This window comes from Muntiacus reevesi, chromosome 3 (assembly GCF_963930625.1).
Source record: "Muntiacus reevesi chromosome 3, mMunRee1.1, whole genome shotgun sequence".
NCBI classification, from domain to species: domain Eukaryota; kingdom Metazoa; phylum Chordata; class Mammalia; order Artiodactyla; family Cervidae; genus Muntiacus; species Muntiacus reevesi.
Genome location: NC_089251.1, coordinates 219,236 through 245,115, shown reverse-complemented (window position 1 = coordinate 245,115; position 25,880 = coordinate 219,236). Strand labels below are relative to the sequence as shown.

The 25,880-nt window shown below is 60.4% G+C and overlaps 3 protein-coding genes across 12 annotated transcripts in view; 1 reads left to right on the top strand and 2 right to left on the bottom strand.

The window, feature by feature from the left end:
* Positions 1-10,326, bottom strand: part of EXD3 (exonuclease 3'-5' domain containing 3) — a 114,114-nt gene extending 103,788 nt beyond the window's left edge. For 4 of the 8 annotated variants that reach the window (XR_010662273.1, XR_010662274.1, XM_065927990.1 and 1 more), the window contains exons 1-2: positions 10,174-10,325; positions 3,870-4,134 (exon numbers count right to left, since the gene is read on the bottom strand). The gene's annotated coding sequence lies outside the window, so the exon portion shown is untranslated. Of the gene's footprint in view, positions 1-3,869; positions 4,135-10,173 lie in introns of all 8 variants that reach the window. The other 4 variants (XM_065927989.1, XM_065927992.1, XM_065927993.1 and 1 more) reach the window with 3 other exon arrangements.
* A 59-nt stretch (positions 10,327-10,385) lies between these two features.
* NOXA1 (NADPH oxidase activator 1) lies at positions 10,386-19,342 on the top strand. 2 transcript variants are annotated; one of them, XM_065927996.1, is made up of 14 exons: positions 10,386-10,835; positions 12,655-12,737; positions 13,557-13,665; positions 14,702-14,836; positions 15,092-15,199; positions 15,922-15,978; positions 16,215-16,258; positions 16,697-16,823; positions 17,951-17,990; positions 18,225-18,283; positions 18,492-18,646; positions 18,811-18,922; positions 19,000-19,114; positions 19,194-19,342. In XM_065927996.1, exons 1-14 carry the CDS (start codon positions 10,659-10,661, stop codon positions 19,280-19,282), a joined length of 1,410 nt encoding a protein of 469 aa, XP_065784068.1. In that variant the 5' UTR covers positions 10,386-10,658; the 3' UTR covers positions 19,283-19,342. The 2 variants fall into 2 exon arrangements, with proteins under 2 accessions (XP_065784068.1, XP_065784067.1); XM_065927995.1 differs by lacking the exons at positions 16,215-16,258; positions 16,697-16,823 and having other exon boundaries at positions 18,492-18,922; positions 19,000-19,342.
* Positions 19,343-19,786: 444 nt separating this feature from the next.
* Positions 19,787-22,768, bottom strand: ENTPD8 (ectonucleoside triphosphate diphosphohydrolase 8). Of its 2 annotated transcripts, none has more exons than XM_065927997.1 (9): positions 22,423-22,768; positions 22,225-22,342; positions 21,562-21,712; positions 21,298-21,457; positions 20,972-21,202; positions 20,637-20,900; positions 20,362-20,472; positions 20,077-20,214; positions 19,787-19,988 (listed from the first exon to the last, which is right to left on the bottom strand). In XM_065927997.1, the coding sequence occupies exons 1-9, from the start codon at positions 22,546-22,548 to the stop codon at positions 19,797-19,799; spliced, it is 1,491 nt and encodes a 496-aa protein (XP_065784069.1). In that variant the 5' UTR covers positions 22,549-22,768; the 3' UTR covers positions 19,787-19,796. The 2 variants fall into 2 exon arrangements, with proteins under 2 accessions (XP_065784069.1, XP_065784071.1); XM_065927999.1 differs by having other exon boundaries at positions 22,225-22,288.
* Positions 22,769-25,880: the final 3,112 nt, after the last annotated feature.

The window sequence follows — 25,880 nt, the reverse complement described above, 5'->3', positions numbered from 1 at the left end:
CTGAGCCACCTGGGAAGCACCTTAAAAATCATTTTACTTTGAATATTTAATGTCACAGGGACAAATCCTCCCCATGTGGCACGAAGCTGTCACCAAAGCAGCTGCCTGGGAACAAAGGCCCTCGGGCCTCCACCCACTTGGCACTGGGGACGCCCACCGGTCCTCTGGGTTTTCTCTTTTACTTTCTGAATCTTCTAAATACTACACAATGAACCCACTCCACTTCATATTCATGAAAAAACAATCAAACCACAAAAGTTACTTTGGAAAGTTAAACTACGATGGACTCTTAGCTCTACAGAGGATGCTGGGCACCCGCCCGGGCGCCCAGGAGTCTGAGCTTCAGGGCGGGCCTCTCCTGTTGCTGGCTGTCCCCGCCGCCGGGCACACCTGCTGTCTCGAGGGGTGGCTGGTGGTCCTGCCTCAGGGTGACCCGGGCGGCAGCCAGGGTTGGGGGCTGGGGCCCTAGGCCCAGACAGCGAGAACCTCTGAGCCTGGCTGGTCCCCGCCCACCACGTACCCCAACCCCCGCTCCCCGGGCCTGTTCTCACAGGAGGCCCTGATTTCCAAGGAGGCTCCAGCATTTATTACTGCAACATCAGGGCTCACTGCATATCCTGTTTACATGCGTGGTTCTCACCTTTTGTGAGTGTTCAGAATTTTTTTCACTTTTGTTTTCCCTTAATTAGTCTTCGCAAAAGGTAACATCATTGGTGTTTTCAGAGAACTAGTTTGGGGGGACTTCCCTGGTGATCCAGTGATTAGGACTTGGTGCTGTCACTGCTGTGGCCTGGGTTCAATTCCTGGTTGGGAAACCAAGATCTCTCAAGCTGTACCAGTTCAGTTCAGTCACCCAGTCGTGTACGACTCTGTGTGACCCCGTGGACTGCAGCATGCCAGGCTTCCCTGTCCATCACCAACTCCAGGAGCTTGCTCAAACTCATGTCCTTCGAGTCGGTGATGCCATCCAACTACCTCATCCTCTGTCATCCCCTTCTTCTCCTGCCTTCAATTTTTCCAGCATCAGGGTCTTTCCGATGAGTCAGTTCTTTGTATCAGGTGGCCAAAGTATTGGAGCTTCAGCTTCAACATCAATCCTCCCAATGAATATTCAGGACTGATTTCATTTAGGATTGACTGATTTGATCTCCTTGCGGTCGAAGTGACTCTCAAGAGTCTTCTACACTGCAGTTCAAAAGCATCAATTCTTTGGCGCTCAGCTTTCTTTATAGTCCAACTCTCACATCCATACATGACTACTGGAAAAACCATAGGTTTGACTAGATGGACCTTTGTTGGCAAAGTAATGTCTTTGCTTTTTAATACGCTGCTCTAGGTTGGTCATAGCTTTTTTTCCAAGGACCAAGCGTCTTTTAATTTCATGACTGCAGTCACTATCTGCAGTGATTTTGGAGCCCCCAAAGATAAAATCGGTCACTGTTTCCATTGTTTCCCAATCTATTTGCCATGAAGGGATGGGACTGGATACCATGATCTTCATTTTTTGAATGTTGAGCTTTAAGCCAACTTTTTCACTCTTCTCTTTCACTTTCATCAAGAGGCTCTTTAGTTCTTCACTTTCTGCCACAAGGGTGGTATCATCTGCATATCTGAGATTATTGATATTTCTCCTGGCAATCTTGATTCCAGCTTGTGATTCATCCAGTCTAGCATTTCACATGATATACTCTGCATAGAAGTCAAGTAAGCAGGGTGACAATATACAGCCTGACATACTCCTTTCCCAATTTGGAACCAGTTCACTATTCCATATCCAGTTCTAACTGTTGCTTCTTGACCCGGATATAGGTTTCTCAGGAGGCAGGTAAAGTGGTCTTGTATTCCCATCTCTTAAGAATTTTCTCACAGTTTGTTCTGATCCACACAGTCAAAGGCTTTAGTGTTGTCAAGGAAGCAGAAGTAGACGTTTTTCTGGAATTCTCTTGCTTTTTCTGTGATCCAGCAGATGTTGGCAATTTGATTTCTGGTTTCTCTGCCTTTTCTAAATCCAGCTTGAACATCTGGAATTTCTCAATTCATGTACTATTGAAGCCTAGCTTAGAGGATTTTGAGCATTACTTTGCTGGCATGGGAGATGGGTGCAATTGTGCTGTAGTTTGAACATTCTTTGGCATTGCCTTTCTTTGGGACTCACGCTGCATGACATGGCCAAAAATTAAAAAAAAAAACTAGCTTCTGGTTTTACTAATTTTATACCTCCTGATTTAAGTATTTAATGAACTTTTCTCTTTTTTTCCTTCAGTTAGATATATATTTTTTCAGATTCTTTTCCAATATAGGTTATTACAAGATATTGGATATAGTTCTCTGTGCTGGACAGTAAACAGTCCTTGTTGTTTATCTATTTTATACAGAGCTGGGTTTACCTGTTAATTCAGACCCTAATTTATACCCCCTTTCCCCTTGGGGAACCACAAGTCTGTCATCTACAACTGTGAGTCTGTTTCTGTTTCATTGATAAGTTCATTTGTGTCACATTTTAGATTCCACACGTGAGAGATGTCATGTGCTGCCGTCTTGGACCTGCTTTACTTAGTATGATAACGTCTAGGTCCATCCATGGTGCTGTGAACGGCATCATTTCATTCTAGGTTTTTCTCTGTATTAATTCCACCTGCTTCCTTCTGTGTCTTCTGTTTATTTTTGACTTGGGGCAAGGGGTGGCACCCAGATTGCTTCCCCACCAGAGATGAATACTTTCTGGTTAAATGCAGGCTTCTTGGATTTGTCTTTTGTCTTAATAGCCCTGACAGTCCTCTTCCCTCTGGCTGGCCCTCCTCCTCCCTCGCAGCCCCCAGGCTGGCCCTTCCCTCTGGACTGCAGAAGCCGCACCTGCCGGGCTTGGGCCGCGCTCACTTGCTCGCTCCTCCGTTTGTTCCACGTGACACATGCTTCTTCTTCACAGGCTGTTTCTGGTTCCAGGTCCATCGCTGCCGGTTTGCGTCATTTCCTCCCCCTTCCTTGCGTCCTGGCTTCTCCTGGAGATGGGGGCGCAACCTGGGGGTGGGCCCTGGCTGCAGAGCTGTCACGGGCAGGACGCCACACGGCTGTGCAGGGGGTCTGCAAGTGGGAACTGGCTTGGGGAGCAGCAGCAGGTGGCCTCTGGTTTGAAACCGCACAAGGGGCTCCGTCTGAGAGCAGAGACAGGTGAGGAGCCGCCTGCAGGTCCGGGGCACCCAACGCCCGGCTCCCTGGAGACGCAGCCCTTCCCTACTCGTCCTGCAGGACCGAACTACAAGTTCTCCTGTTTATAGTCTCCTTTCGGCTCTGAACCTCCAGGAAACGAACCCTGAGCCACCTGCATGCGAGGCTGCCCTGGCGTGCAGACTGCTGGGCGGGGGAGCCCTGCTTGCGTCTGAACGTGCCCTCCCGTCGTGCTGCCTTCCCCCACCCCAAGGCTCCCTGGGGGGCAGGCCGGGTCCCAGTATACAGGTTCACGGTCGGCGGTCCGTGAGCAGCTGAAGCAGTGGGTGTGCTGAGCCCCTGGGAAATGTGGTCATCCAGAGCTGGGTCAAGAGGCTCTCCACGGACTCATGTGACGGACGCAGCCCAGGGGCCCAGGCTCCACATGGTGACTTTGGACACCAAGTGCCTCTGTCACAAGTGAGCCTACGTTAATCTTCTGAGAGAAAAATCTTATGTGGCATTTGGCTTTATTCTTGGATGTGCCCATTGTTTAAAAAGGGAAAACAAAAAACCCCAACCCTTTGTCTTGGGCTAAAGTCAATTCCCAAATATCCAAAACTCCTGCACATTTGATTGAGCCGTGAGCTCCAGAATTAACCAGCTATTAAGTTTCTTTGGAAGCAAGCTCCAGCGCTAAGCTGGCCTCTGAGCTGAGTCCTTACCTCAGGAAGCGGCTCCCTCTCCCAGGCTCGCTCTGGTGTGTGTTTCCTCACTCACGTGTGAGCTGTGTGCTGCAAATGGCCTCAGCAGCGCTGCTGACAGGAGCAGCCAGAGGCGCGACAGGGTCCTGATGGAAGCTGCTCCCAACGCCTCCACCGGTACTGGGGAGTAGATTTCAGCTCAGGCACAACCAAGTGTTTCTGAACCACCTTCTTCAGAGCTGGAAGAACTTTAGAGGTCATTGAATCACTCCAACTTTCAGGGTATCTGTAAAACAGAAAAACTTGTAATTGAAACCTTCTAAAGGATTTTTTTAATTAAACATTTTGAGATAACTATAGATATGTATGTACTTGTCAGAAATAATAAAGAGACGTCCCATCTACCTTTCACCCCAAATCACAGCAGGACATGGCGTGCATTAGAGGAGAGCCAGGGCACGGCAGTGCCATGGGGCCCTCGCTGCCCTCTGCCGTCGCCCCAAGGCCCTGATCTGCGAGTGAGCCTGGCAACGCTGGTCGCGCCTCCACCACATCGTCTGTCATTTCAGGAACGTTGCACGGCTGGAGCCACAGTCTGGCCCCTACGAGTTGCCATGTGTGCTGAGTGCCCAGCCCTTTTGTGGAGTGGGCTCCTGTGGCGGGGACACAGAGGCTGCTTGGCCAGCATGCCCGAGGGGCTTCGACGCTGCTTCCAGCTCTGGGCCATCGGGGGCAGAGCTGCAGTACCGCAGGGGCAGGTGCGGCGATGGTGCTTCTTTCATCTTTATTTTTGGGGGCCGTGCCTCAGGGCATGTGGGATTTTAGTTCCCCAACCAGGGATGGAACCTGTGCTCCCTGCATTGGACGCGTCGAGTCTTAACCACTGGAGTGCCAGGGAGGTCCCTTTTCTCATCCTTTTATTGTGAAAATAGAAAAACACAAGAGTAGTGGGCACAGAGGACAGCCAGAGGGTAATTCAAGGGACCTGGGGGAGCCAGAGGAGAGGCCCCAGGACAGAACCCAGAGGAGGTGGAAAGGGCGGGGAACACAGGAGACCCAAAGGACATGTGTCCCAGAGGCCAGGCGCCAAGCGGGGACGAGTCACATGAGGCCGCCAGAAACCCCAACAGGCGTTTGGGTGGCGCCCCGGCAGGATCAAGAATAAGAAGCATTCACTCCAGTCACTCACTCATGTCCGACTCCTTGCGAGCCCATGAACCGCAGCACACCAGGACTCCCTGTCCACCACCAACTCCCGGAGTTTACCCAAACCCATGTCCATTGAGTCAGTGATGCCATCCAACCATCTCATCCTCTGTCGTCCCCTTCTCCTCCTGCCTTCAATCTTTCCCAGCATCAGGGTCTTTTCCAATGAGCCAGCTCTTCCCATCAGTCAGCCAAAATACTGGAGTTTCAGTTTCAACATCAGTCCTTCCAATGAACACCCAGGACTGATTTCCTTTAGGATGGATTGTTGGACCTCTTTGCAGTCCAAGGGACCCTCAAGAGTCTTCTGCAACACCACAGTTCAAAAGCATCAATTCTTCGGCGCTCAGCTTTCTTTATAGTCCAACTCTCATATCCATACATGACTACTGGAAAAACCATAGCCTTGACTAGATGGACCTTTGTTGACAAAGTAATGTCTCTGCTTTTTAATATGCTGTCTAGGTTGCTCATAACTTTCCTTCCAAGGAGCAAGCGTCTTTTAATTTCATGGCTGCAACCACCATCTGCAGTGATTTTGGAACCCAGAAAAATAAAGTCAGCCACTGTTTCCACTGTTTCCCCATCTATTTGCCATGAAGGGATAGGACTGGATGCCATGGTCTTAGTTTTATGAATGTTGAGCTTTAAGCCAACTTTTTCACTCTTCTCTTTCACTTTCATCAAGAGGCTCTTTAGTTCTTCATTTTCTGCCATAAGGGTGGTGTCATCTGCATATCTGAAGTTATTGATGTTTCTCCCAGCAATCTTGATTCCAGCTTGTGCTTCATCCAGCCCAGTGTTTCTCATGATGTACTCTGCATATAAGTTAAATAAACAGGGTGACAATATATAGCCTTGATGTACTCCTTTTCCTATTTGGATCCAGTTCATTGTTCCATGTCCAGTTCTAACTGTTGCTTCCTGACCTGCATACAGGTTTCTCAAGAGGCAGGTCAGGTGGTCTGGTAATCCCATTTCTTTCAGAATTTTCCACAGTTTATTGTGATCCACACAGTGAAAGGCTTTGGCATAGTCAATAAAGCAGAAATAGATGTTTTTCTGGAATTCTCTTGCTTTTTCAATGATCCAGTGGATGTTGGCAATTTGATCTCTGGTTCCTCTGCCTTTTCTAAATCCAGCTTGAACATCTGGAAGTTCACAGTTCACATATTGCTGAAGCCTGGCTTGGAGAATTTTGAGCATTACTTTACTAGCGTGTGAGATGAGTGCAATTGTGCGGTAGTTTGAGCATTCTTTGGCATTAGATTTTTTGGGGACTGGAATGAAAACTGACATTTCCCAGTCTTGGGGCCACTGCTGTTTTCCAAATTTGCTGACATATTGAGTGCAGCACTTTCACAGCATCATCTTTTAGGATTTGAAATAGCTCAACTGGAATTCCATCACCTCCACTAGCTTTGTTCATAGTGATGCTTTCTAAGTCCACTTAACTGTGCATTCCAGGATGTCTGGCTCTAGGTGAGTGACCACACCATCGTGATTATCTGGGTCGTGAAGACTTTTTTTGTATGGTTCTTCTGTGTATTCTTGCCACCTCTTCTTAATATCTTCTGCTTCTGTTAGGTCCATACGATTTCTGTCCTTTATTGTGCCCATCTTTGCATGAACTGTTCCCGTGGTATGTTTAATTTTCTTGAAGAGATCTCTAGTCTTTCCTATTCTATTGTTTTCCTCAGTTTCTTTGCATTGATCGCTGAGGAAGAGTTTCTTATCTCTCGTTGCTATTCTTTGGAACTCTGCATTCAGATGGGTATATCTTTCCTTTTCTCTTTTGCTTTTTGCTTCTCTTTTCACAGCTATCTGGAAGGCCTCCTCAGACAGCCATTTTGCTTTTTTGCATTTCTTTCTCTTGGGGATGGTCTTGATCCCTGTCTCCTGTACTACGTCATGAACCTCCATCCATAGTTCATCAGACTATCAGATCTAGTCCCTTAAATCTATTTCTCACTTCCACTGTATAATCATAAGGGATTTGATTTAGGTCATACCTGAATGGTCTAGTGGTTTTCCCCACTTTCATCAATTTAAGTCTGAACCTGGCAATAAGGAGTTTATGATCTGAGCCACAGTCAGCTCTCGGTCTTGTTTTTGCTGACTGTATAGAGCTTCTCCATCTTTGGCTGCAAAGAATATAATCAATCTGATTTCAGTATTGACCATCTGGTGATGTCCATGTGTAAAGTCTTCTCTTGTGTTGTTGGAAGAGGGTGTTTGCTATTACCGGTGTGTTCTCTTGGCAAAACTCTAAAAGAATTATGGACAGTCAAAGAGTTACACCAAGTGACCACCTGACCCAGCAACGCCACTCTTGGGTGTGCACCCAGGAGAACAGAGAACACAATGCCGCAGAAACAGCTGCATACAAGTGTGACTCACAAGAGCCAGACAAAGAGTCCGTTTGATCAACAAAATGGGTCCATCCACACAATGGCTGTAACAGCCTGAAAAGGAAGCAAGCGCTGGCCCTCCTACAATGCACGCGAACCTCAAGGACATGATGCCGAGGGAGAGGTGCCAGATAGAAACCTACATGTTTTATGATTCCGTTTATACGAATTGTCCACAAGAGGTGAAAGCAGACACTGAACAACTGGCTGCCTGGGGCAGGGGTGACGGGGGGACTGCAGTGGGGACATCAGGGGCGACGGTGGCACAGCTCTGTGACTGTGACAGAAACACGGAACTGTACATTTAAAAGCGAGCTTTGTGATTTGTGAAGCACATCTCAGTATCTAAAAGACACCCGGCAAAGGAAACGGAGACGCTGAATCCTGCCAATTCTTCAAAGGAGTCTGGCTGTAAAAGAGCAAGGAGACACGTGGGCTGAGGGTGGGGGCTTTCTGTCCAAGGTGGGAAGAAACACAGGACGTCTGCATAGATAGGGGAAATGGCACCGGGGGGAGCACCCCAGCGAGACACGCTGGGGATGGGGCAGTGCTCCGAGGGAGGAGGCAGATCTGGGGTGCAGGCACCAGGGATCCCTTCCAGCTGGGAGGCAGGATGGGTGGAGGTGAGGCCAAGGAGGGAAAAGAAGGGACTGGGCCAGGGGAGGGGTGAGCTCCCCGGGCAGGACCCATGTGACCCACCTGAGGCTTGTGGTCAATGTGGACAGACACAGGTCAGCAGACAGAGACCGGTCAGCGGGGCCAGGCTCCTGCCCGGACAGAGGGACCAGGGACTGGGCAAGAGTGTGGGTGGCACTCCTTGGAAGAAAAGTTGTGACCAACCTAGACAGCATATTACTTTGCCAACAGAGACACTGCTTTGCCAACAAAGGTCCATCTAGTCAAAGCTGTGGTTTTTCCAGTAGCCATGTATAAATGTGAGAGTTGGACCAAAAAGAAAGCTGAGTGTGATGCTTCTGATCTGTGGTTTGGAGAAGACTCCTGAGAGTCCCTGGACTGCAAGGAGATCCAACCAGTCCATCCTAAAGGAGATCAGTCCTGGGTGTTCATTGGAAGGCCTGATGCGGAAGTTGAAACTCCAATACTTTGGCCACCTGATGTGAAGAGCTGACTCACTGGAAAAGACCCTGATGCTGGGAAAGATTGAAGGCGGAGGAGAAGGGGACGACAGAGGATGAGGTGGTTGGATGGCATCACTGACTCAATGGACATGGGTTTGAGTAAACTCCGGGAGTTGGTGATGGATAGGGAGGCCTGACATGTTGCAGCCCATGGGGTTGTAGAGAGTTGGACACGATTGAGCGACTGAAGTGAACTGAACTGGGGGATGGGGGCTTGGTGGGTAGAGAGAGGGCATGAGCTGCAAGGATGGGTGTGGGTGGGGGGCCGCAGGAAGGAGGAGGCCCAAGTGGGTGGGTGGGAGGGCGCAGGTGAGCTCAGGGACCCTCAGGGCTGTGAGGGAGGCAGGGGTCCTGAGGCTGGACCGGGCAGGGCTGTGGGAGGCTGGGGGGTGGGAGGTCTGGTCTGAGGAAGGGAGCGTCCACGCGGGAACTCGGGGAGGAGAGGAGCACGTGAGAGGTGGGGGCTCTGCCCACCTCCCGGCTGGCAGTTTGGGAACCTCAGCGCCCCACTGGTGAGAGAGCAGCCTCCTCGGGGACACGCGGCCCAGGAGGCCTTCCCACTTGACAAGCATCGTCTCACAGCCCTGCTGGCTTGTCCTCAGCGACTCTGGTCCTCAGGGAAGGAAGCAGAGTCTCAACCCCAGCTGAGCAGGAAGGGTGGCCAGAGTCGGAGGCAGGGGGCTCTCTGCCAGCCGCCCAGGACACATGCCCCCCGGGCCCCGGAGGATGCTCAGGCACAGGGGCGCAGCCTGTGTCCAGGAGCGTCTCCAGCGTTCGTGCAAAGACGGCGACGTTCCTGCGCCAGCATCCGGAGGCCACGGCGCCCCGTGTCTGGTCAAAGTCCCATGTTACGGTGAAAGCATTTTTCAGATGAGATTAACATTTAAAACGGTAGACAAGGCGACAGAAAGCAGACCCTCCGTGACTCGGGGGAACCTCATCCCGTCAGCTGAGGCGGAAAGAGCGAAGACAGGTCCCCGGGGAGAGACGCTGGGGCGCTCCCAGCCTGTGGGCTCCTCGGACAGATGCAGCCCCACAGCTGCAGGAGCGCGTCCTCCTCGTCGGCCACCCTCTGTGAAGGCCCTGGGGCACCGCGCGGCTGAGAGTGAGACGCGTGGGACGCAGAGGGGGCCCCGCGGGACGCGAGCGGGGCCGGGGGCCGGCACCCAGAGGGGCCCCCGCCTCCCCCGGACAGAGGCCCAGCGCCCCGAGGGCGGGCGCACAGCCCTGGACGCTTCCGCTTTCTCCGTGGGGAGGAAGGGGGTTCCAGTGTTCCGGGTACGACGCCGACACAGGGAGCCCCGCCGAAACGGGCCGGGCAGGCCCGGGGCTCTCACACGTCCCCGTCGGCGGGCCGAGCCCGGCGGGCTGAGGGCCTGACGTACGCCTCCACAGGGTCACCGGCCCGGGGCCACGGCCAACTTCCGCACCGAGCCCCCAGCCGCCCCTCCGGCGCCGGCCCGGGGCCCACGGATGACCCGCCTCCGGCCCCCCCCCAGCGGCACCCGCGTCCAGTGCCGGACCGCGAGGCCCCAGGATCGCTTCACGGCCCGGCCCCGGGCCTCTTACCTGAGACGGAAGGGTCCGCCCGGAACCTTGGCGCGGCCGCGGCAGCGGCGCCAGAGGCGGGCCCGGATGGTTTTCCCCAGCGCACCGAGGCCGACTCCGAGCTGTCAGCGGCGGCGGGGAAGCGCCCGCGCGGGAGCTCTGGACGGAAGTCCAGAGGGGCGGGGCCGGCTCGGGGGCGGGGCCGGGGCCGACTCGGGGGCGTGGTCAGGAGGGCGGGGCTTGTGGGCCTTCCCGGCGCACCTGGCGCTCCGCCCCGCCCGCACCTAGTACCTGGCTCCGGAGCAGGTCCTCGCCCCTTCTGTCCGCCTCGGAGGGATCCCGCGGCCCGCGCTGGTCTCCGGATTCCCGGGCCCCGGCCCCGCGGTCCTGCGGTCCTCTGACCCCAACACCCCCGGGCAGGACCCTCACGGCCGCTCGCTGCACCCGCCGCGATCTGGCCGGGAAGCGCCGACTTCCGCGTGGTGCCAGGCGGGGTCCACTCCGCCATGCCCTCGCTCGGGGACCTGCTGCGCGACTGGCACCAGGGCGCGCAGGCCGTGGCGCGCGGGGACTGGGACTGCGCCCTGCGCCTCTTCTCGAGCGTCTCGGAGCCGCCCGCCAGGGTGAGCTTCAACGTGGGCTGCGTGCACCTGCTGGCCGGGGACCCGGAGGCCGCGCTGCGGGTGAGCCAGGGGCCCCCAGGCTTGGTCGCAGACACCCCACCTCGCGGGATGCAGCTCTCTGCTCCTGGTGGCCGGGGCTGGGGGTGGGGTGGCAACGCGCGGTGCCATAGCTCCAGGGGTGAGCCCAGGGCTCCCACCCTGCTTCCCTGATGGCCACCGGGGCACTCCCCCACCCCAGCGTTCCGCCTCAGCGAACACCTAAGCAGGTGGGACCTGTGTGTGTCCAGGGGGGACCCTGTTAGCTGTGTCAGGGCCAGGATGGGGTGGCAAGGCTCCAGCACAGCCTCCACTTGTGGGGACTGTTTGTCCCGCTCTGCGGTCCTGCGGAAAGACCGAGTGAGTGCCGGCTCCCGTGCTCTTGGTGGAGGTGCTAATGTACCTGCAGAGGCTCGAGGCTGGATGGGCCTGCGAGGGTTGCCTAGGTGTAGGCTTTGGGTCAGGTCTGCAGCAGACACCTGTGACGATGGCCAGGAGACAGTCTCTGTCTGGTGCCTAAACCCCAGATCTGTGTCCCCCACCCACACCCCAAAGCAGAACCAAGAGCCAGATGTGTGCATGGGCACACACACCTGCCTCTGCCGAGGGCCTGGCAGGACCACACCTTCCCTTCAAGCCCCCGGGTCCATCACTGTGGTGCACATCCCATGGGCGATGACAAAAAGCAGTAGCACCCTGCACACTGCTCAGGTCCCTGAGGGCCCTGCGTTGTTCAGGCCAACAGCGACAGCTACCGAAAACATGTCCAAGGGGCCTGCCCTGTCGTTCCTCACATATGTGTTCCAATCTGCAGTTATCTCAGCAGCAATGTCAGTGTTAAAATGTTATCCAGCAATGGGGATGTCATCACTGGACACCAAGGGATCAGTGGCGTGAGGCCAGTCCAGTCACTACCACCTCTAAACCTCAATTTAATCAGAGAGAGGGGACAGAGGTTCCGGTCCAAGGGTGTGCACGTTAAATTCTCCTCCACCCTAATCAGAAATGGAATAGTGGAGGCATATTTGTTGGAAAATTTTAAAAAGCAGATGGAATGGCAACAATCAATAAAGCTGATTTGGACAGGGTGAGGGGAGCTGGGGCTCCGTGTCTGGCAGGAGCCCTCCGGAAGCTCTGACCCAGCCACTCTGTGTGACCGGATAAAAGGGTTTCCCTTGTGTTGAGCGGCCACATCAGTGCCCGACTGCTGACCCTCAACCTCGGTCAGATTCAGCTGATCAAGCCCCACTCAGCCCGGTTTGTTAGACTGGGACCATGACACCCCTCCAGTTACCTGTATTTAACTTGATGGCTGGTGTATGCACTCCTTTTGCTTGTGTTTAACTGATGGCTGCTGTCCTTAGGAATAGACGACATCATTTCTGAGTTCAGTTTCAGGAAGAGCTGGGCTTCACACACATATTAAGACTCGTGTTGTTGTTCTTTCTGATTCTAATAGATGAGACATGTGTGTTTTTGTGTGAACTACCAAAACTAGGGCTTGAAAGAGACAACATAACTCCCTCCCGTGGAGCTAACTATTATCAACACGCTGGAGCGTTTCCTTGTCCTCATGGTTAACAAGTTGGCCTGTGCTGCCACCTAACTACCCCCGAGCGGTCACCAGAAAACACCTGGAGAGTCCAGGCAGGTTTGCATCGAGGCCGTGACGCCTGCACCCCTTGGACTCAGAGGCCCCTGGGCAGGCAAAGGAAACTTTCTCCTGCAGGTGACCGTCATGTGGCCAACAGGCTTCCTTGACCCACTGCTGGGCATCCCCATCTGTGACACGGGGGTGACGCGGTTACAGGCCTGAGCAGTCCACAGACATTTCTGTCTGCAGGCATTTGACCAGGCAGTGACCAAGGACACCTACTTGGCTGTCGGCTTCCTCCAGCGCGGAGTGGCCAACTTCCAGCTGGAGAGGTGAGCACGGACAGGCCCTCTTCCTTCTCTGACGGCCCTTCGTCTCTACAGAGTCCTTCCTGTGCTCCTGTCTGCCTACGGTCACCTCCTCTGGCCAGGTCCTCCCTCTGCTCCGTGGAGCCCGGGGACAGGATTGTGTCACGTGGGGGCGTGTCTCTCTGTCTCCACGCCGGGCCGCACAGTCACCCTGGGCTCTGTGTGGAAGAGGGTCACAGAGCGCCTCTGCCGGCTCCCCTCCTCCGTTCCTACACCCTGGACTGCGGGACGGCGTGATTCTGCCCATTCTGCCTTCGGGAAACCCAGGGCAGGGCTGGAGGAATGGCGCATCCTAGGACTCGGCGGGTGCGGGGGTCCTCTGCCTGCCCGGCTCTCTGCAGCAGGCCCTTCCAGAGAAGGAATCAGAGCTGCAGGGCAGGCCCGGCGCCCACAGACGGCCTTACACAGGGCGGGCGGGCTCTCGGGTGACCTCCTTCTCATCAGCCCAGAAGCCTCCCTGGGGGCGATGAGGATCCTGGTTGGGCCTGGGGCTTCCAGCCAAGCTCTGGGTGGAGAGGCCTGCGGGACGGAGGCCCCAGAAGCAGGCAGGACACGCCCACGGCACTCTGTACCCTGAGGTTTGGGAGAGGGCCTGGGGTGCAGGCGGAGGAGCCCACATGCCGCATAGCCCGTCTGTGTGGCCCCCGTGTGCTGAGGCCTGCCAACCACTGCTGCCCCCGCGCTGCAGGAGGGGCTGGGGCGGGGGGCGGGTCTGGGCCAAGGAGGAGCCCTTGCCCTGGGGCCGCCCGGGGCCCGCACGCCAGGCTCCCCTGCTGCCCACAGGTTCCAGGAGGCCCTGTCGGACTTCCAGCGCACCCTGGCCCAGCTGAGGGACAACACCACCGTCGACTACACCCAGCTGGGCCTGCGGTTCAAGCTGCAAGCCTGGGAGGTGAGCGCGCAGGGAGCGGGCCGCCAGGAGACGGTGTGGCTGGGCCCTGGGGGCTGTCTGCGGGTGGGCAGCCCGGGGGCTCCTTCCAGGACCCCAGTCCTGCAGGCCCCGCGCTCTGGGCCCTGTCGTCTTGTGACTGTGGCAGGTGGGCCCGAGTTAACTGAGGTGCTCCGTCTGGCCAGAGGAGCCCCAAAATCCCAGCAGAAGAGAGCAGTGCCGGAGGTCAGCGAGAGGTGGCGGGGTGGGCAGGGCAGGAGCTGGCCTGGCAGAGGACCCTGGCGTCCCTGCCCTGGGCTTGGCGCTTGGCTCAGTTCCTGGCCTCCTGGGAAGTGTCTGGCACTGAGAGAAAGGCTTGGGAGGCTCCCCCCCACCAGCCCTGTGCTCCCACTGCTCCCAGAAACATGCCACCTCGCAGCCTCTGGGAGCCGCAGTGTCCCGGTAGGTCAGCCGTGGGGGAAGTCCCACCAGCGTGGGCCTGGCCCCAGCCCTGGCCTGCAGGGCGGGGTGTGGGCTTGGCATCCATGGCCTGGGCAGCCCCGCGGCAGCAGCTCTAAGAGTGCATGGGCCCTGCAGAGCGCGGGTACAGAGGCTGCCCCAGGCGGCACCCCGTCCTCCTGGCAGCACTGGACGACTTGGCTATCGCCCAGCACGGGGGATGGGGCGGACAAGAGGCGCCCCTCAGACAGCGCCCCGAACTCTTGGAGGCTCAGGGAGCAGGGCAGCACAGGCAGGAGGGGGTCAGGCCAAATGCAGGACGGGCGTGAGGGCTGAGCAGGTGCTTCCAGAGGCGGGAGATGGCCTGACGCTCAGCGCAGAGGGGAAGCAGGGAGGGCTGGTCGGCTCTGGCTGGGGGGTCCGGAGAGAAAGCAGCAGGCAGAGCCCACCCCAGGGTGGGAGCCAGGGGGTACCTGGAAGAGCCCCGGGCGACTGTCTGGGCAGCTGAGGGGCTGGACCAGTGCAGGGTCGGGGTGTGCCAGGTGGTGGCCCTGTAGGGGAGGGGAGTGCTGGGCCTGCCGTCACGCCGCCCCCCCCTCAGGTGCTGTTCAACGTGGCTGCAGTGCAGAGCCAGCTGGGGCTCTGGGCCAAGGCCGCCTGCAGCCTGGGGGACGCCATCTCCAAGGGGCCGGAAGGGGCCCGCAGCGACCTGGACATCGCCCTGGGCCAAGTGCAGGTAAGGCAGAGGCCAGGGGAGCCAGGCCCCCGAGCTGACTCGGGGGGCTTGCCAGGCCCACAGCCTGCAGTCTGGGGGCTCACATCCATCCAGCCCCCCAAGACCAAGCATATGAGATAGAGATATCTGGAGGTGGGGGCCTGCTGGGTCCTGGAGGGATGGGCCTCCCACGGGCTGTGGGGTTGGGGGGCGGGCCGTCCTGCTCTGAGGGGGTGGCTCCTGCTGCTCAGGGCTGCCCTGTCTGGCCCCCTCCAGAGACAGGTCCCCCTGCAGCCTCGGCAGGTCCCCAGGGGTGAGGTCTTCCGGCCCCATAGGCGGCACCTGGAGAACCTGGAGCCTGTGGATTTCCTGGGCAAGGCCAAGGTAAAGGGAGGTGGCTTCTTGCTGCTTGGGCCCAAGGCTCAGGGCCAGCGGCGCCAGCAGGCCGCAGGGTGGACGGCCAGGCCCTGCTGAGCTCACACTGTCCTGAGTGCTGGGGTCATCGAGGCTTTGGGGTGGGAGGGGGCGCGAGGCTCCCAGGGGCGGCAGCGCCTCTAGATGGGCTCACGGCCCTGCCTGCCCCAGCCTCACTCTCCTGACTTCAACCTTGCCCTGCGTTTTGGCCTCAGGGGGCAGGACCCTGGAGGCAAAGGGCGGTCTGGCCAGGCCACCTCTGCCCAGCCCGGGGTCTGGGCAGGCGGCACCAGCAAAATCGCTGGCTGATGGGGTGCAACTTGCCCCAGGGTGGGCTAGTGTGCAGGGAAAGAGGGCTCCCTGTGCACAAAGGAGGGCTCACTCTGGCCTCCAGCTGTGGCCCGGGTCCCCTGATGCCCTGGGCGTCCTAGCTGCAGGGCTGCCTGGAGGAGGCACTTCTGAGCTGCATTAATCCACCCACTTGGAGCTCTTACCACAGGAGGTGACTGTTTCTCTGAAATAAGAACATTTTTTTTTTTAAATAAGAACATTTTAAAAGCAGTATTGAAAATAAGTCACACGGATGAGCCAGGCTCCAGCAGCCCCCACCAGGCAGGTGGGGGACTTGGGGGCACGGGTGGGCAGCGGGCCCCGGGCACCCCTCAGGCGGCCGCCCCTGCTGTCGCTCACAGGTGCTGGCCTCGGCCCTCCCCGCCGACTCACAGAGGGTCGCCCCGCCGCAGCCGCAGGTAGGCGAGCCGCCTCCCGCCCCCCGCGTCTCTTCTGGCGTTTGCAGGTCAGGGCCTCCCGGATTCTTCACCCTTAAGGGTGCCTGAGCCCTCTCGGGGCTCCCCGTGTCCCTGCAATCTGACCTTAGGGGGCGGCCCATCCTGGTGAGAGCCGGTGCAAACCCTGCAGCCTTGCCGCCCGGTCCCCGGGGCTCCTGGGGGTCTGTGTCCTGAGGAGGAGGCGTCTGTGCCCACAGGCTCTGGACGCCTGTGCTGAAACCAGGCCCGGGGCCGCTGCATGGTAGGAAGGGGTCGGCGCCCACTTCTCCTATCAGCAGGGGCTCTGTGAGGCCTGCCTCCCGGCCTGACGCTGGAGCTCCTGGGCAGACCTGCTGCGGCCACTCAGGGCTGGGAACCGGGGGCCAGGGTGGCCTGCCCCCTTTCCAGACTGTCCAGGGTCCCGGTGTGGTAGGGGGCGTCCCGCCTCACTCAGCCCTCCCATTTGCCCCGAGCCCATCCTGACCCCAGGGGGAGAGCCCACCCCCGCTCAGGCCGGGGGGGCACCAAAGGCGCCGGTCGGTGCGGCTGGCCACAGGCTGCAGGGAAAGCCCACCAGACACCGCCTTGCTGGCAGCCCTCCGAGTGGGGTGCTCCTCTCCAGCTCGGGGCTCTGCAGGCCCACCTTCCACAAGGCCTTGCCCGTGGGTGAGACCTGGGGATGAGGGCCCCTCCCCTCCAGGGCCTGTGACACTGCCCCTGGCAGAGTTGGCACCCCCTGCAGCCCCAGGACGCCTGCCGACACGGAGATGGAGGTCAGCCCCGGCCAGGCTGGGCACCACGAGCACGGCACGCCGGTCACCCACGAGGTGGGTGAGCCCCGGCGCGGCAGGCAGGCCCACAGCATTTGCAAGGCCCCCACCCCAGGCTGGGCTTGGGGACCAGCCCCAGCGGGGCCCAGCAAGGGTCTCAGGCTGGGCAACTTGCGTCATCACCTGCTGGGGACAGGGCTTCGGCTTCCCTAGGCAGGCCAGGGGCCGCGTGGGAGCCAGCCACAGCGACCAGATGCCAGGAGTTGGGGACACACGGACGTTCACAGGTGCTCAGAGGGGAGCCGGGGGTGCTCCCCACCCCGGACCCGGGAGGGGCTGCAGTGCATGCATCAGAGCCGTGAGGCTTCCGCCCCTCAGCTGGGTCACCTAGCCTTCCTTGCTGGACGCGGGACTCCCTGAGATGCCCCAGGGGCTGTGTGCAGCTGAGGAGGGATTGGCCTGGGCTTCTCAGGGCAGGTGTGCCTCGAGGGGTGGGGCGCCAGGAGCCCCGAGGCCGCCGTGAGGAAGTTAGAGTTAACCACAGAGAAAGTGGTTACTTCACACATTCACTTTATCAAGGGGCTCGAGTGAGAATGAGGCGGTCCTTCCTCCTCCTCGTCCACTGAGGTCCAGTCCACTCGGTGGGCTGACCAGTGCTCTTGAAAGCCGTCGGTTCATCACCACTGTGCTGAGCACTAGGTCTTCCAGACAGAACAGCGGCAGCTCCCTGACTGCTTTTAGCAGCCAGCAAATCTGATAAAAATCCAAACGCTTTGTGTGCAAACAGCCCACTTAGTCCACCCTGAAGTCGGGGTCTCCTTCCCGGGTCAGCGTGGCCTGGGCTGGGGGCTCTGCATTGTCCCACCCGCAGCACACCCGTGGCTTGCGGTCCCGGCACAGAGTTACGCCCAGTGCGTCCCTGGCTTCATTCCCAGCCTCCTGGGGCCGCCAGGGCCCCTCAGCAGCCGCCACCTCCTAGTGGGCCAGGGGAAGACGTCCATGCCCACAGGCATGGCGGCCTGTCTGTCATCTCCGGACCACACAGACCTGGTTCATGCTCCAGATTCACCCGTGACAGGGATGGACTGGTGGCCTCTTGCCAGCCGGGCCATCTTGCAGGCCGCGCCCCTCACCCCCGGGTCTGCTGGGCCCAGCAGAGCCCCAGCTTGTGGCTTTCCTTGCAGAGCGCCCACGGGGATCACGCTGGCCAGCAGGCTCCTCCAGGTGAGGTCCTGAGCGGTGGGGGCGGGGTGCTCTCAGGGCCCCGTGGGGGGCAGGGTTCGAGGACGCAGGCGGGCGTCTCGGGGGAGCACTCAGAGCAGCTGCTGTGTCCTCCACAGAGGAAGCTGGCGGCCTGGCGGTTCCCGGGGGCTGGGTTCCAGCAGCCCCTACTCTGACATGCTCCCCTCGGGGGGTGGCAGTCACCCGACTCCCGGACCCCCTCCTTCCTCCTTGCAGGGCTGCTGGCGGCCGGGGGGCCCGGCCCTGGTCCCTCCGAGGAACCCACCGGTGCTGGGGTAAGAGCCAGCAGCTCTCACGTCACCCCCACTCCCCAGGGACATGGGGCCCCAGGCCAGGCCCCCCTCCCATCCAGCCGAGGAAGCCTCCCAAGTCCATGGCCCCTGACCCCCCACCTCTCCGCCCCTGCCCTGCCCCCGGGGCCGGAAGCCAAGTCCAGCTGGCCCTGGGACCTTGGGTCCCAACCACCATTCTGCCTGCACCCAGGGCGTGACTTCAGGGGACTCTGAGTCCTTGGTGACCGTCACCGTGCAGTGTGCCCTCACTCTGACCCTGACGGCCCCGAGAGGAGCTGACCTGTCCAGCCTACGGGCCCTGATGAGCCAGGCCCTGCCCCGCCATGCCCAGCGTACCCAGCTCAGGTGGACCAGGACGACGTGGCAGGGCGGGGAGGGGGCTCTGGGCTGGGCACCTCTCAGCCGTGCCCTGCAGGAGGGCCGGGCCCGTCAGAGGCTTTCGAGGTCAGAGGTGAACACCCTCCGAAGCCGCTCACCCACGCAGCCCCCTCTGAGGCGTCTCTTTGCAGCTACCGAGACCCCAGCGAGGACGGGCGCTGGATGCCCCTGTCTGGGGACGAGGCGCTGCGGAGGGCCTGGCGGGACGCGGCCGGCCCCGGGGGTCTGCAGCTGCAGTGCCGGGTGAGCGCGATGGGCGCGGGGGTGGCCTGCCCCTCTCCTGGGGCTGAGCTCACCCGCCAGTCCTCAACCTGCCGCAGGGAGTGGGCGGCCGGCCGGCCCTCTACCAGGTGGTGGCCCAGCACGTCTACCCCGCCCAGAGGCCTGAGGATCTGGCCTTGCAGCCGGGAGACACCGTGGACGTCCTGCGCGAAGGTAGAGCCCGCGCTGCCCGGGCCGGGGGTGCCCGACGGGGGGTCTGCGCACAGACGCAGTGACATGCTGATGCCCACAGTGGACCAGGCATGGCTGGAGGGCCACTGTGATGGCCGCGTCGGCATCTTCCCCAGGAGCTTTGCCGGCCCGGCTGCGCGGCACGCCTGAGGAGCTCGGCGGAGGAGGCCAGGGCCGGGAGGGTTTAATAAAGGCCTCTGCCTCCCACGTGTGACCCGTCTCTGGGCTTGACCGCTGAGAGGGCCTGACCAGGCTTCCAGGGGTGTGGGTGGGCTGCTCGGGAGAACCCCATGGAACTGGACACCAGCTCTGTCAGAGACCCCACGGCCCACGGCCAACCCTTCCCAAAGAGCTGGCCCACCCCGGCCCGAGCCGGCCCTACACACGTCAGTCTGCCGTCAACAGTCCAGGTACCCCACGGGTCCTGACAGCCTGGCTTCTGTGCAGAGGCTCCCGGGAGACAGGCCGGGGTGCTGGGAGCCGGCGGCTGTGGTCGGGACCGCCGCAGCCTCTATGGCCAGGGCGACCCCGGGGGCAGAAGGAGGTTGTCTGACGGCTGGCCGGAGCCCCCAGGATGAGGGCCGAGGCTCCTGATGGGGACGGGCCGGCCCAGGTGGCCAGGCTGGGCGCTGGGTCTCGGCGGCCGGCATCAGGGGCCGCTGGCCTAGTCCTGGAGCCAGAAGACGTGCACCACCACGGCCCCCAGCGTGGCCGTGAGTGTCAGCACCACGAAGACGACCCCGGCTGTCCAGATGCTGAAGCTCTGCGCCCGCCACTGCGCGGGCGCCTCGGCCGGGATCAGGTTGGTCAGGTTCAGCATGTAGCCCAGCGTCCAGCCGATGTCGGTGCCGCCAGCCTGCAGGCCACACCCCGGCCGGGGCTCCGGTCAGGGCCACGGGCTTCGGCCCCAGAGCCCCACCCCTCCCTCGCCCCCCAGCTGTCACCTGCTGGCGGAACTCGAGGCCGCCCCAGGTCTCCTCGCTGAAGCCGTAGCCCTCGACCAGGAGTGTGAGGATGTACAGGCCCGAGGCACAGTAGTCCCGCAGCCAGCGGTCCTGACCCGGGGGCGCGCTCGCCTCCACCTGGGGGCCGGGAGCCCAGTGAGCCCCCCTCCCAACACACACCCCCACCCCCACCCCCCACCCCGGGCAGGTCCCGCTCAGAGGCGCCTCCGCCGCCCTTGGTGAGCCCGGGGCCCAGGTTGGGGAAGGCAGCCCAGGCCCACCCACCAGCTTCCAGGGCTGCAGACAGAACTCCCAGATGGTGGCGTTGGCCTCGCTCAGTGACGGCCTGGAGGTGAGGTTCAGGAAGTGGAAGGTGTAGTAGAAGTTGGAGAAAGCCTGTGGGGAGCGGCGATGTGCCCTTGTGGGTGGGGCCCAGGGCAAGCCGGGCTCAGCCCTAAACCTCCCCACCCGGGGTCCCAGGGTCCCCAAGGGCGCAGGGAGTCGGGACCCTCAGCCTCCGGGAGGAAGCTGGGCCCCGAGGGCAGACTGGGGGGACTCACGTAGAACTGGCCCTGCACGGGGGGCTGGTAGACCCCGGCGAAGGCACAGTCTGCTCGGCCGTCACAGCTGGAGAAGTTGAAGAGCTTCCGGAGGGCCTCGATGCAGGCCCCGGGGTTCCCCGTGCCCTCCACAGTGAGGTTCTGGCTGAGGTCCGGGGGCGCTGCTGCCGGGACGCAGGGCGACTCGTACAGGGGCGCCAGGGCCAGCGTGTCCCGGTAGCCGCTGTGGTAGCAGGGGTGGCGGACCAGGAGGCCTGGGCTGGCCTGCAGGAGGACGGATCCGCTCGGAACCTGGCCTGGCCAGCCCCCGCCCTCCCCCCAGGACGCAAGCCCACCTGCACCAGCTCGACCAGCAGCCTGCTCAGCGCCTGGTCGCGCCCAAAGCAGAGATAGCTGTGAGTGTAGACGGTGTGGTCGGCGCCGTAGAGGCGGAAGGTGGCCTGGGTGGTCTTGTCCAGGATGGGGCCTCCGGGCACAAAGGTAATCTGGGTGGAGGCCCCACCCATGTCCAGGGCGCCCACCAGCGTCTCCTCCAGGGGCTGGATCCATTCTCCGGAGAAGGAGTACTGGGCACAGACGGGGGCCCTGAGTCCCGGGCGCGGCCGCAGGGCCCACCCCTCCTCCCCAGGCCACCCCCCCGCCCTGGGGCCGCCGGTGGCACCTTCACCAGCAGGCCCAGGACGTAGTTGACGGTGATCCAACCAAAGGCCCCTTCGTCCTGCCCCGTCAGGAGCTCCGCGCCCCGGAAGTCTGCCGGGGACTGGCCCAGGGCCCGGCTGACCGCGGCGAAGATGTCCTCCGCCTGCGAGCGATTCTTGCGGCTGCACAGGGAGGGTGGGGCGGAGTTGGCAGGAGCCGCCCCTGTTCCCTGGGCCGGGTGGCGCCCCAGCCCCAGGGGCGCGTGGACCCCACGCCAGCCCCTCACCTGAGCAGCCGCATGCCGGCAGTGGCCCCTAGGAACATGGGTGTCTCGTGATGCTTGGCCTTTGGGATCAGTGCTAGCGCCTCCTCCAGGCAGCCCCGCAGGCTCTCGCCGACCCGCGCAGGGTCGGAGGCATAGGAAGAGATTCCAGGCCCTGGAACACAGCACCCAGGGTGAGGCCCCAGGCCCTGCGGCTGGTGCGGCTGAGCAGGCCTGAGGGAGGTGGAAAAGTCGCCCTGCACAGACGAGGCCCCGCCCTCACCCTCGGAGTCTGCAAAGGGGACTGTGTGTGCGAAAAGGTCTCTGCAGGTGTGATTAGTTAGGGGTCTGAAGACTAAGACCTGGCTTCCCTGGGTGGGCCCTAACCCCGACGACCAGTGTGCTTACAAGAGACAGAGGCGGGGACGGGAGGCACACGGGGAGAGGCTGGGGAAGGCCCACGCCAGAGCCCTGGCCCAGCACCCGCTGACCAGCTGGGCCTCTTGGGTGACTCCCCGGAGCTCTCGGAGCCCTCTTCCTTCAGGTCGATTTGCTGCTGCCTGGCTCCAGCCCGCACCACCGCTGCCCCAAGCCCCGTCCCGCTGAGAGCCCAGTCCCGCTGAGAGCCCAGTCGGCAGGGGCCGGCAGCTCCCAGCCCCGCCCACCGCTGGCAGACTGTCCACTGACCTTCCGCCTGGCAGACCAGGGCCTGGCTGACCACGCCCGTGTCGTTCTCCTTGTCAGCCGGCCACTGATACACAAAGAGGGATGTGTGGGAGGACCCGGCGTCGAACACGATCCCGAACTGGGGGTGACACTGGGGTCAGGAGGGCGTGGGGCAGGCACAGCCCATCCCAGCTTCCCCGGGAGGGCCCAGGGGCGCACCTTGGTGTCTGTAGGCAGGAGGACGTTGATGGTCCCCACCAGGATGAGAAGGAGTGCGGTGAGGCCTGAGACCGCGGCGGCACCCAGCAGAGCCTTGAAGACCCGCTGCTTCCAGGTCAGCCCCATGGTGGGGGCGGGACTGGCACCTGTGGGGCCGCGGGGGGCACCCCGACTCCGCTGGCTGGAGCGCCCCTCGTCCTCCCTGGGGCTCAGGTGGCCCACTCCTGCTGGTCAACGGGCAGGGCCGAGGACCACGCTGCAGAGCCGGGGTGCCCCCCCAACCCCGTGCGTGGCATCAGACGGGCTGCAGGGGCCAGGCGCGAGGCTGCCCGGTGTGGTAAGCTAGCTGGCCACATACAGCGCGGGGGGGGGCGCTGGGGTCACACCGGGGGCCGTCCAGCCACCCCCCTCCCTCCACCCCCAGGACCCCGGCCCCTCCCATCCCCGACAGGCCAGGACTCCCAGCTCCACACTGAACTCCCAGGACCCCACCTCTCCCACCCGCCAGGCTCCTCCCTGCGGCTCCACCCCAGGCCTCTCCCAGGGTGTCTTCTGAGAGCCCTGGGGTCAGGCCTGAACCCGGTGGGGACAGGAAACTGCCTGGCCATCCTGTTGCCAAGCTGCCCGCGTGGAGCCAGGAGGGTCCCGGGAAGTGCGGTGTCTCCCAAAGGGCCGAGGAGCTCTGAACTGAGGCGCCTGGTTTCTGTTTAAAAGCCCAGCCTCGCGCCTCTCTGATCTGATTCTGACATTCTTCTCCGGCCCTACGACTGACCCTCGCAGCGGGCCCAGGCTCACCCAGCAGTGAGGGTCTCACCAGCCCCGCCCCGCGTCCCTGAGCGGGCCGGGCACAGCAGCCACCGGGAGCGCTGGGCCGGCGGCCGCCCGGCCGGAGAAAGTGGTCGGGTCAGTAGGACCCCGAGGTCGCCCACTCTGTGTCTGCAGGACCGCAGGTGCTCCCGAGGGAGTGGGGCCATGACCCCATTTTCAGGGGGGAGACCAAGGCTCAGAGAGGGCGGGTGGCCGGCCTCTGTCCCCGAGCCGCAGGCCAAGTCAGGGACGGGCAGGAACCAGGGACACCAGGACCCCAGCCCACCCCACCTCCAGGGCGCGCAGTGGGCAGGAGCTGGGAGGCAGCTCCCATAGCCTGAGCGCCCCTCACCTAGGCTGCCGAGGAGCAGCAGGAGGCCCGAGGAGGCAGCTGCACCATCTGCCAGCTCTCGGCACCTGTCCCACGATAGCTGCCTGGCGCCACCCCACCCCTGTCACCGCCCCCCCAGCCTGCTTACTGCTGGGCCCTGCCCCCGCCCAGGGTCACCACCCCGCCCCTGCCCAGAGGGGTCCCTCCGGGGAGCTGCTGGGACTTTGCCCTCTGACCCCGCCCTTCCCCAGCTCGGGAAGGCGCCAGGACGGGGCGAAGGGCAGGTCGGAGTCAGGTGACTGCAAAGGCCTGGGGCCCAGGACTCAGCCCGGGCAAAGGCCGGAAGGCCGGAGGGGAAGGTCAGGCTGTTCCCGCGCGCAGGAAAGTTGCCCCTTTGCTGCGCCCACCTGTCGACCCGTGTAACCACAGCCGCCCGGCCCTGCCCCCACCTCTCGGCTCCCCTCTCCGACGTTTTGTCCTCGCGAACCGAGCCTGGCTTCTCCCCTCAGCTCCCCGGGGCCTGCGAGGAGGCTGCCCCAGTGAGCTGAAGCCCCGGCGCTGGAGGCCGCGGGCTCCCGCTCCGCAGCTGCGAGGTGCAGGCAGGCTGCACTGCACGCCTGGAAACTGACCACTCGGTTCCCGTCAGAGCTGCCCAGGGGCCCCAGGGGACGTGGCTTGATCCCTGGCTAGGGAACTGAGGTTCCACACGCCACCGGGCAGCTAAGGCCACGAGCCGCGAGTAGAGTCTGTGCGCCGAAACTGAAGATCCCAGAGACCCAACGCAGCCGAACAAACGAACAAAAACAGATTTTAAAGCCCTGCCCAGATGCTCTCTAGCGTGAGAGCTTGTTTCTCTGCAGTCTCTCTGCGTGCTTCTAGCACCCGTGTCACAGTTTCCCTCTCAGCTGGTCTGATGTGCGCTCAGGCCTCCCGCGGCTTCCGTTCACACGGGGCTGGGGACCCCACATCCGCACCTGCACATGTGACCCTCTCTGGCGAACTGTCACGTCTTTTGATTGGACCATTTGGTTTCTTCCTGTTGAGTTTAGGGAATTCTTTACATATTCTAGGTGCAGCTCCTTCTGTACGAGGTTTGCAAATACCTTCTCTCAGTCTGTAATTTGTCTTAGCTGTGTTTTTCACAGAGTAATTTTTAACTTCTTGATGCAATCAAATTTATCAGCGTGTTCTTTTGTGGATGGTCTTTTTGTGTTGTTACCAAGAACTCTTTGCCTAACCCCGGTCATGAAGATTTCTTTCTCCTTAAGTTTCCTAGTCTCATGATGAGACTTGATCTATGAGCCATTCTGAATTATTCTCTGTAAGAGGTGTGACTTCATCACGTCCACCTCTTCTGCACATGGATGGCAAAGGCACCATCCTTTCCAAAGAAGATGTGGTACATCCATGTATTTATATATCCAATAGAGTAGTACTCAGCATCCAAAAAGAATGAAATGATGCCACTTGCAGCACCACGGATGGCCCTAAAGGCAAAGACAAATACCAAATGCTACCACTTACATGTGGAATCTAAAATACGATACAAATCAACCTGTGAAACAGAAACAAGCCTGTGGGTGCCACGCGGGGAGGGAGAGTACGGAGGGAAGGACCAGGGGTTTGGGATCGGTAGACGCAGACTCTTATCTACAGGACGGAGAAACACCAAGGTCCCCCTGTGCACCCAGGGAGCTGTATTCGGCATCCCGTGATAAGCCAGATGGAAAAGAATGTGAACAAGACTGTACATGTGTTTAACTGAGTCACGCGCTGAGTTACAAAATGTAAACAACAGTGAGTGAAGTGAAAGTCGCTCAGTCGTGTCCGACTCTGCGACCCCACGGACTGTAGAGTCCATGGAATTCTCCAGGCCAGAAGACTGGAGTAGGTGGCCTATCCCTTCTCCAGGGGATCTTCCTGACCCAGGAATCGAACCGGGGTCTCCTGCATTGCAGGCGGATTCTTTACCGACTGAGCTATCAGGGTAAACATAACATAGGGTAGTACTCAGCATCAGAAACAATGAAACGTCTTAAACAACAACACTTCAGTAAAATTTAAGAAAACCATCCTTTCTCTGTGAACCCCTCTGCACCTCCGTGTAAACGGTCATGTGGTTTATAGACAGAGGGCCCGTTTCCCCTCTGTCTCTTGTCCCTGATGCTGTCTCGATTACACAGGCACAGAGTTAATACTGTGCGGTATGAGTCCTCCAATTTCAATCTTCTTTTTCAAAATTGTTTTAACTATCCTAGCTCCTGCATGCTTACTTGCTCAGCTGTGTACGACTCTTCGAAACCCTAGGGACGGTAGCCCA

Bases quoted from the DNA above. Each gene is read 5' to 3' on its own strand.
- ENTPD8 (XM_065927997.1), bottom strand. From the start codon at position 22,548: ATGGGGCTGACCTGGAAGCAGCGGGTCTTCAAGGCTCTGCTGGGTGCC. The intron at 22,343-22,422 runs GTGCGCCCCTGG...TGTCACCCCCAG, and splicing joins TCCTGCCTACAGACACCAAG to TTCGGGATCGTGTTCGACGC. The intron at 19,989-20,076 runs GTGACAGCTGGG...TGTGGCCTGCAG, and splicing joins GCCTCGAGTTCCGCCAGCAG to GCTGGCGGCACCGACATCGG.
- NOXA1 (XM_065927995.1), top strand. From the start codon at position 10,659: ATGCCCTCGCTCGGGGACCTGCTGCGCGACTGGCACCAGGGCGCGCAG. The intron at 15,979-17,950 runs GTAGGCGAGCCG...CTTTCCTTGCAG, and splicing joins TCGCCCCGCCGCAGCCGCAG to AGCGCCCACGGGGATCACGC. The intron at 18,284-18,491 runs GTAAGAGCCAGC...GCCTGCACCCAG, and splicing joins AGGAACCCACCGGTGCTGGG to GGCGTGACTTCAGGGGACTC.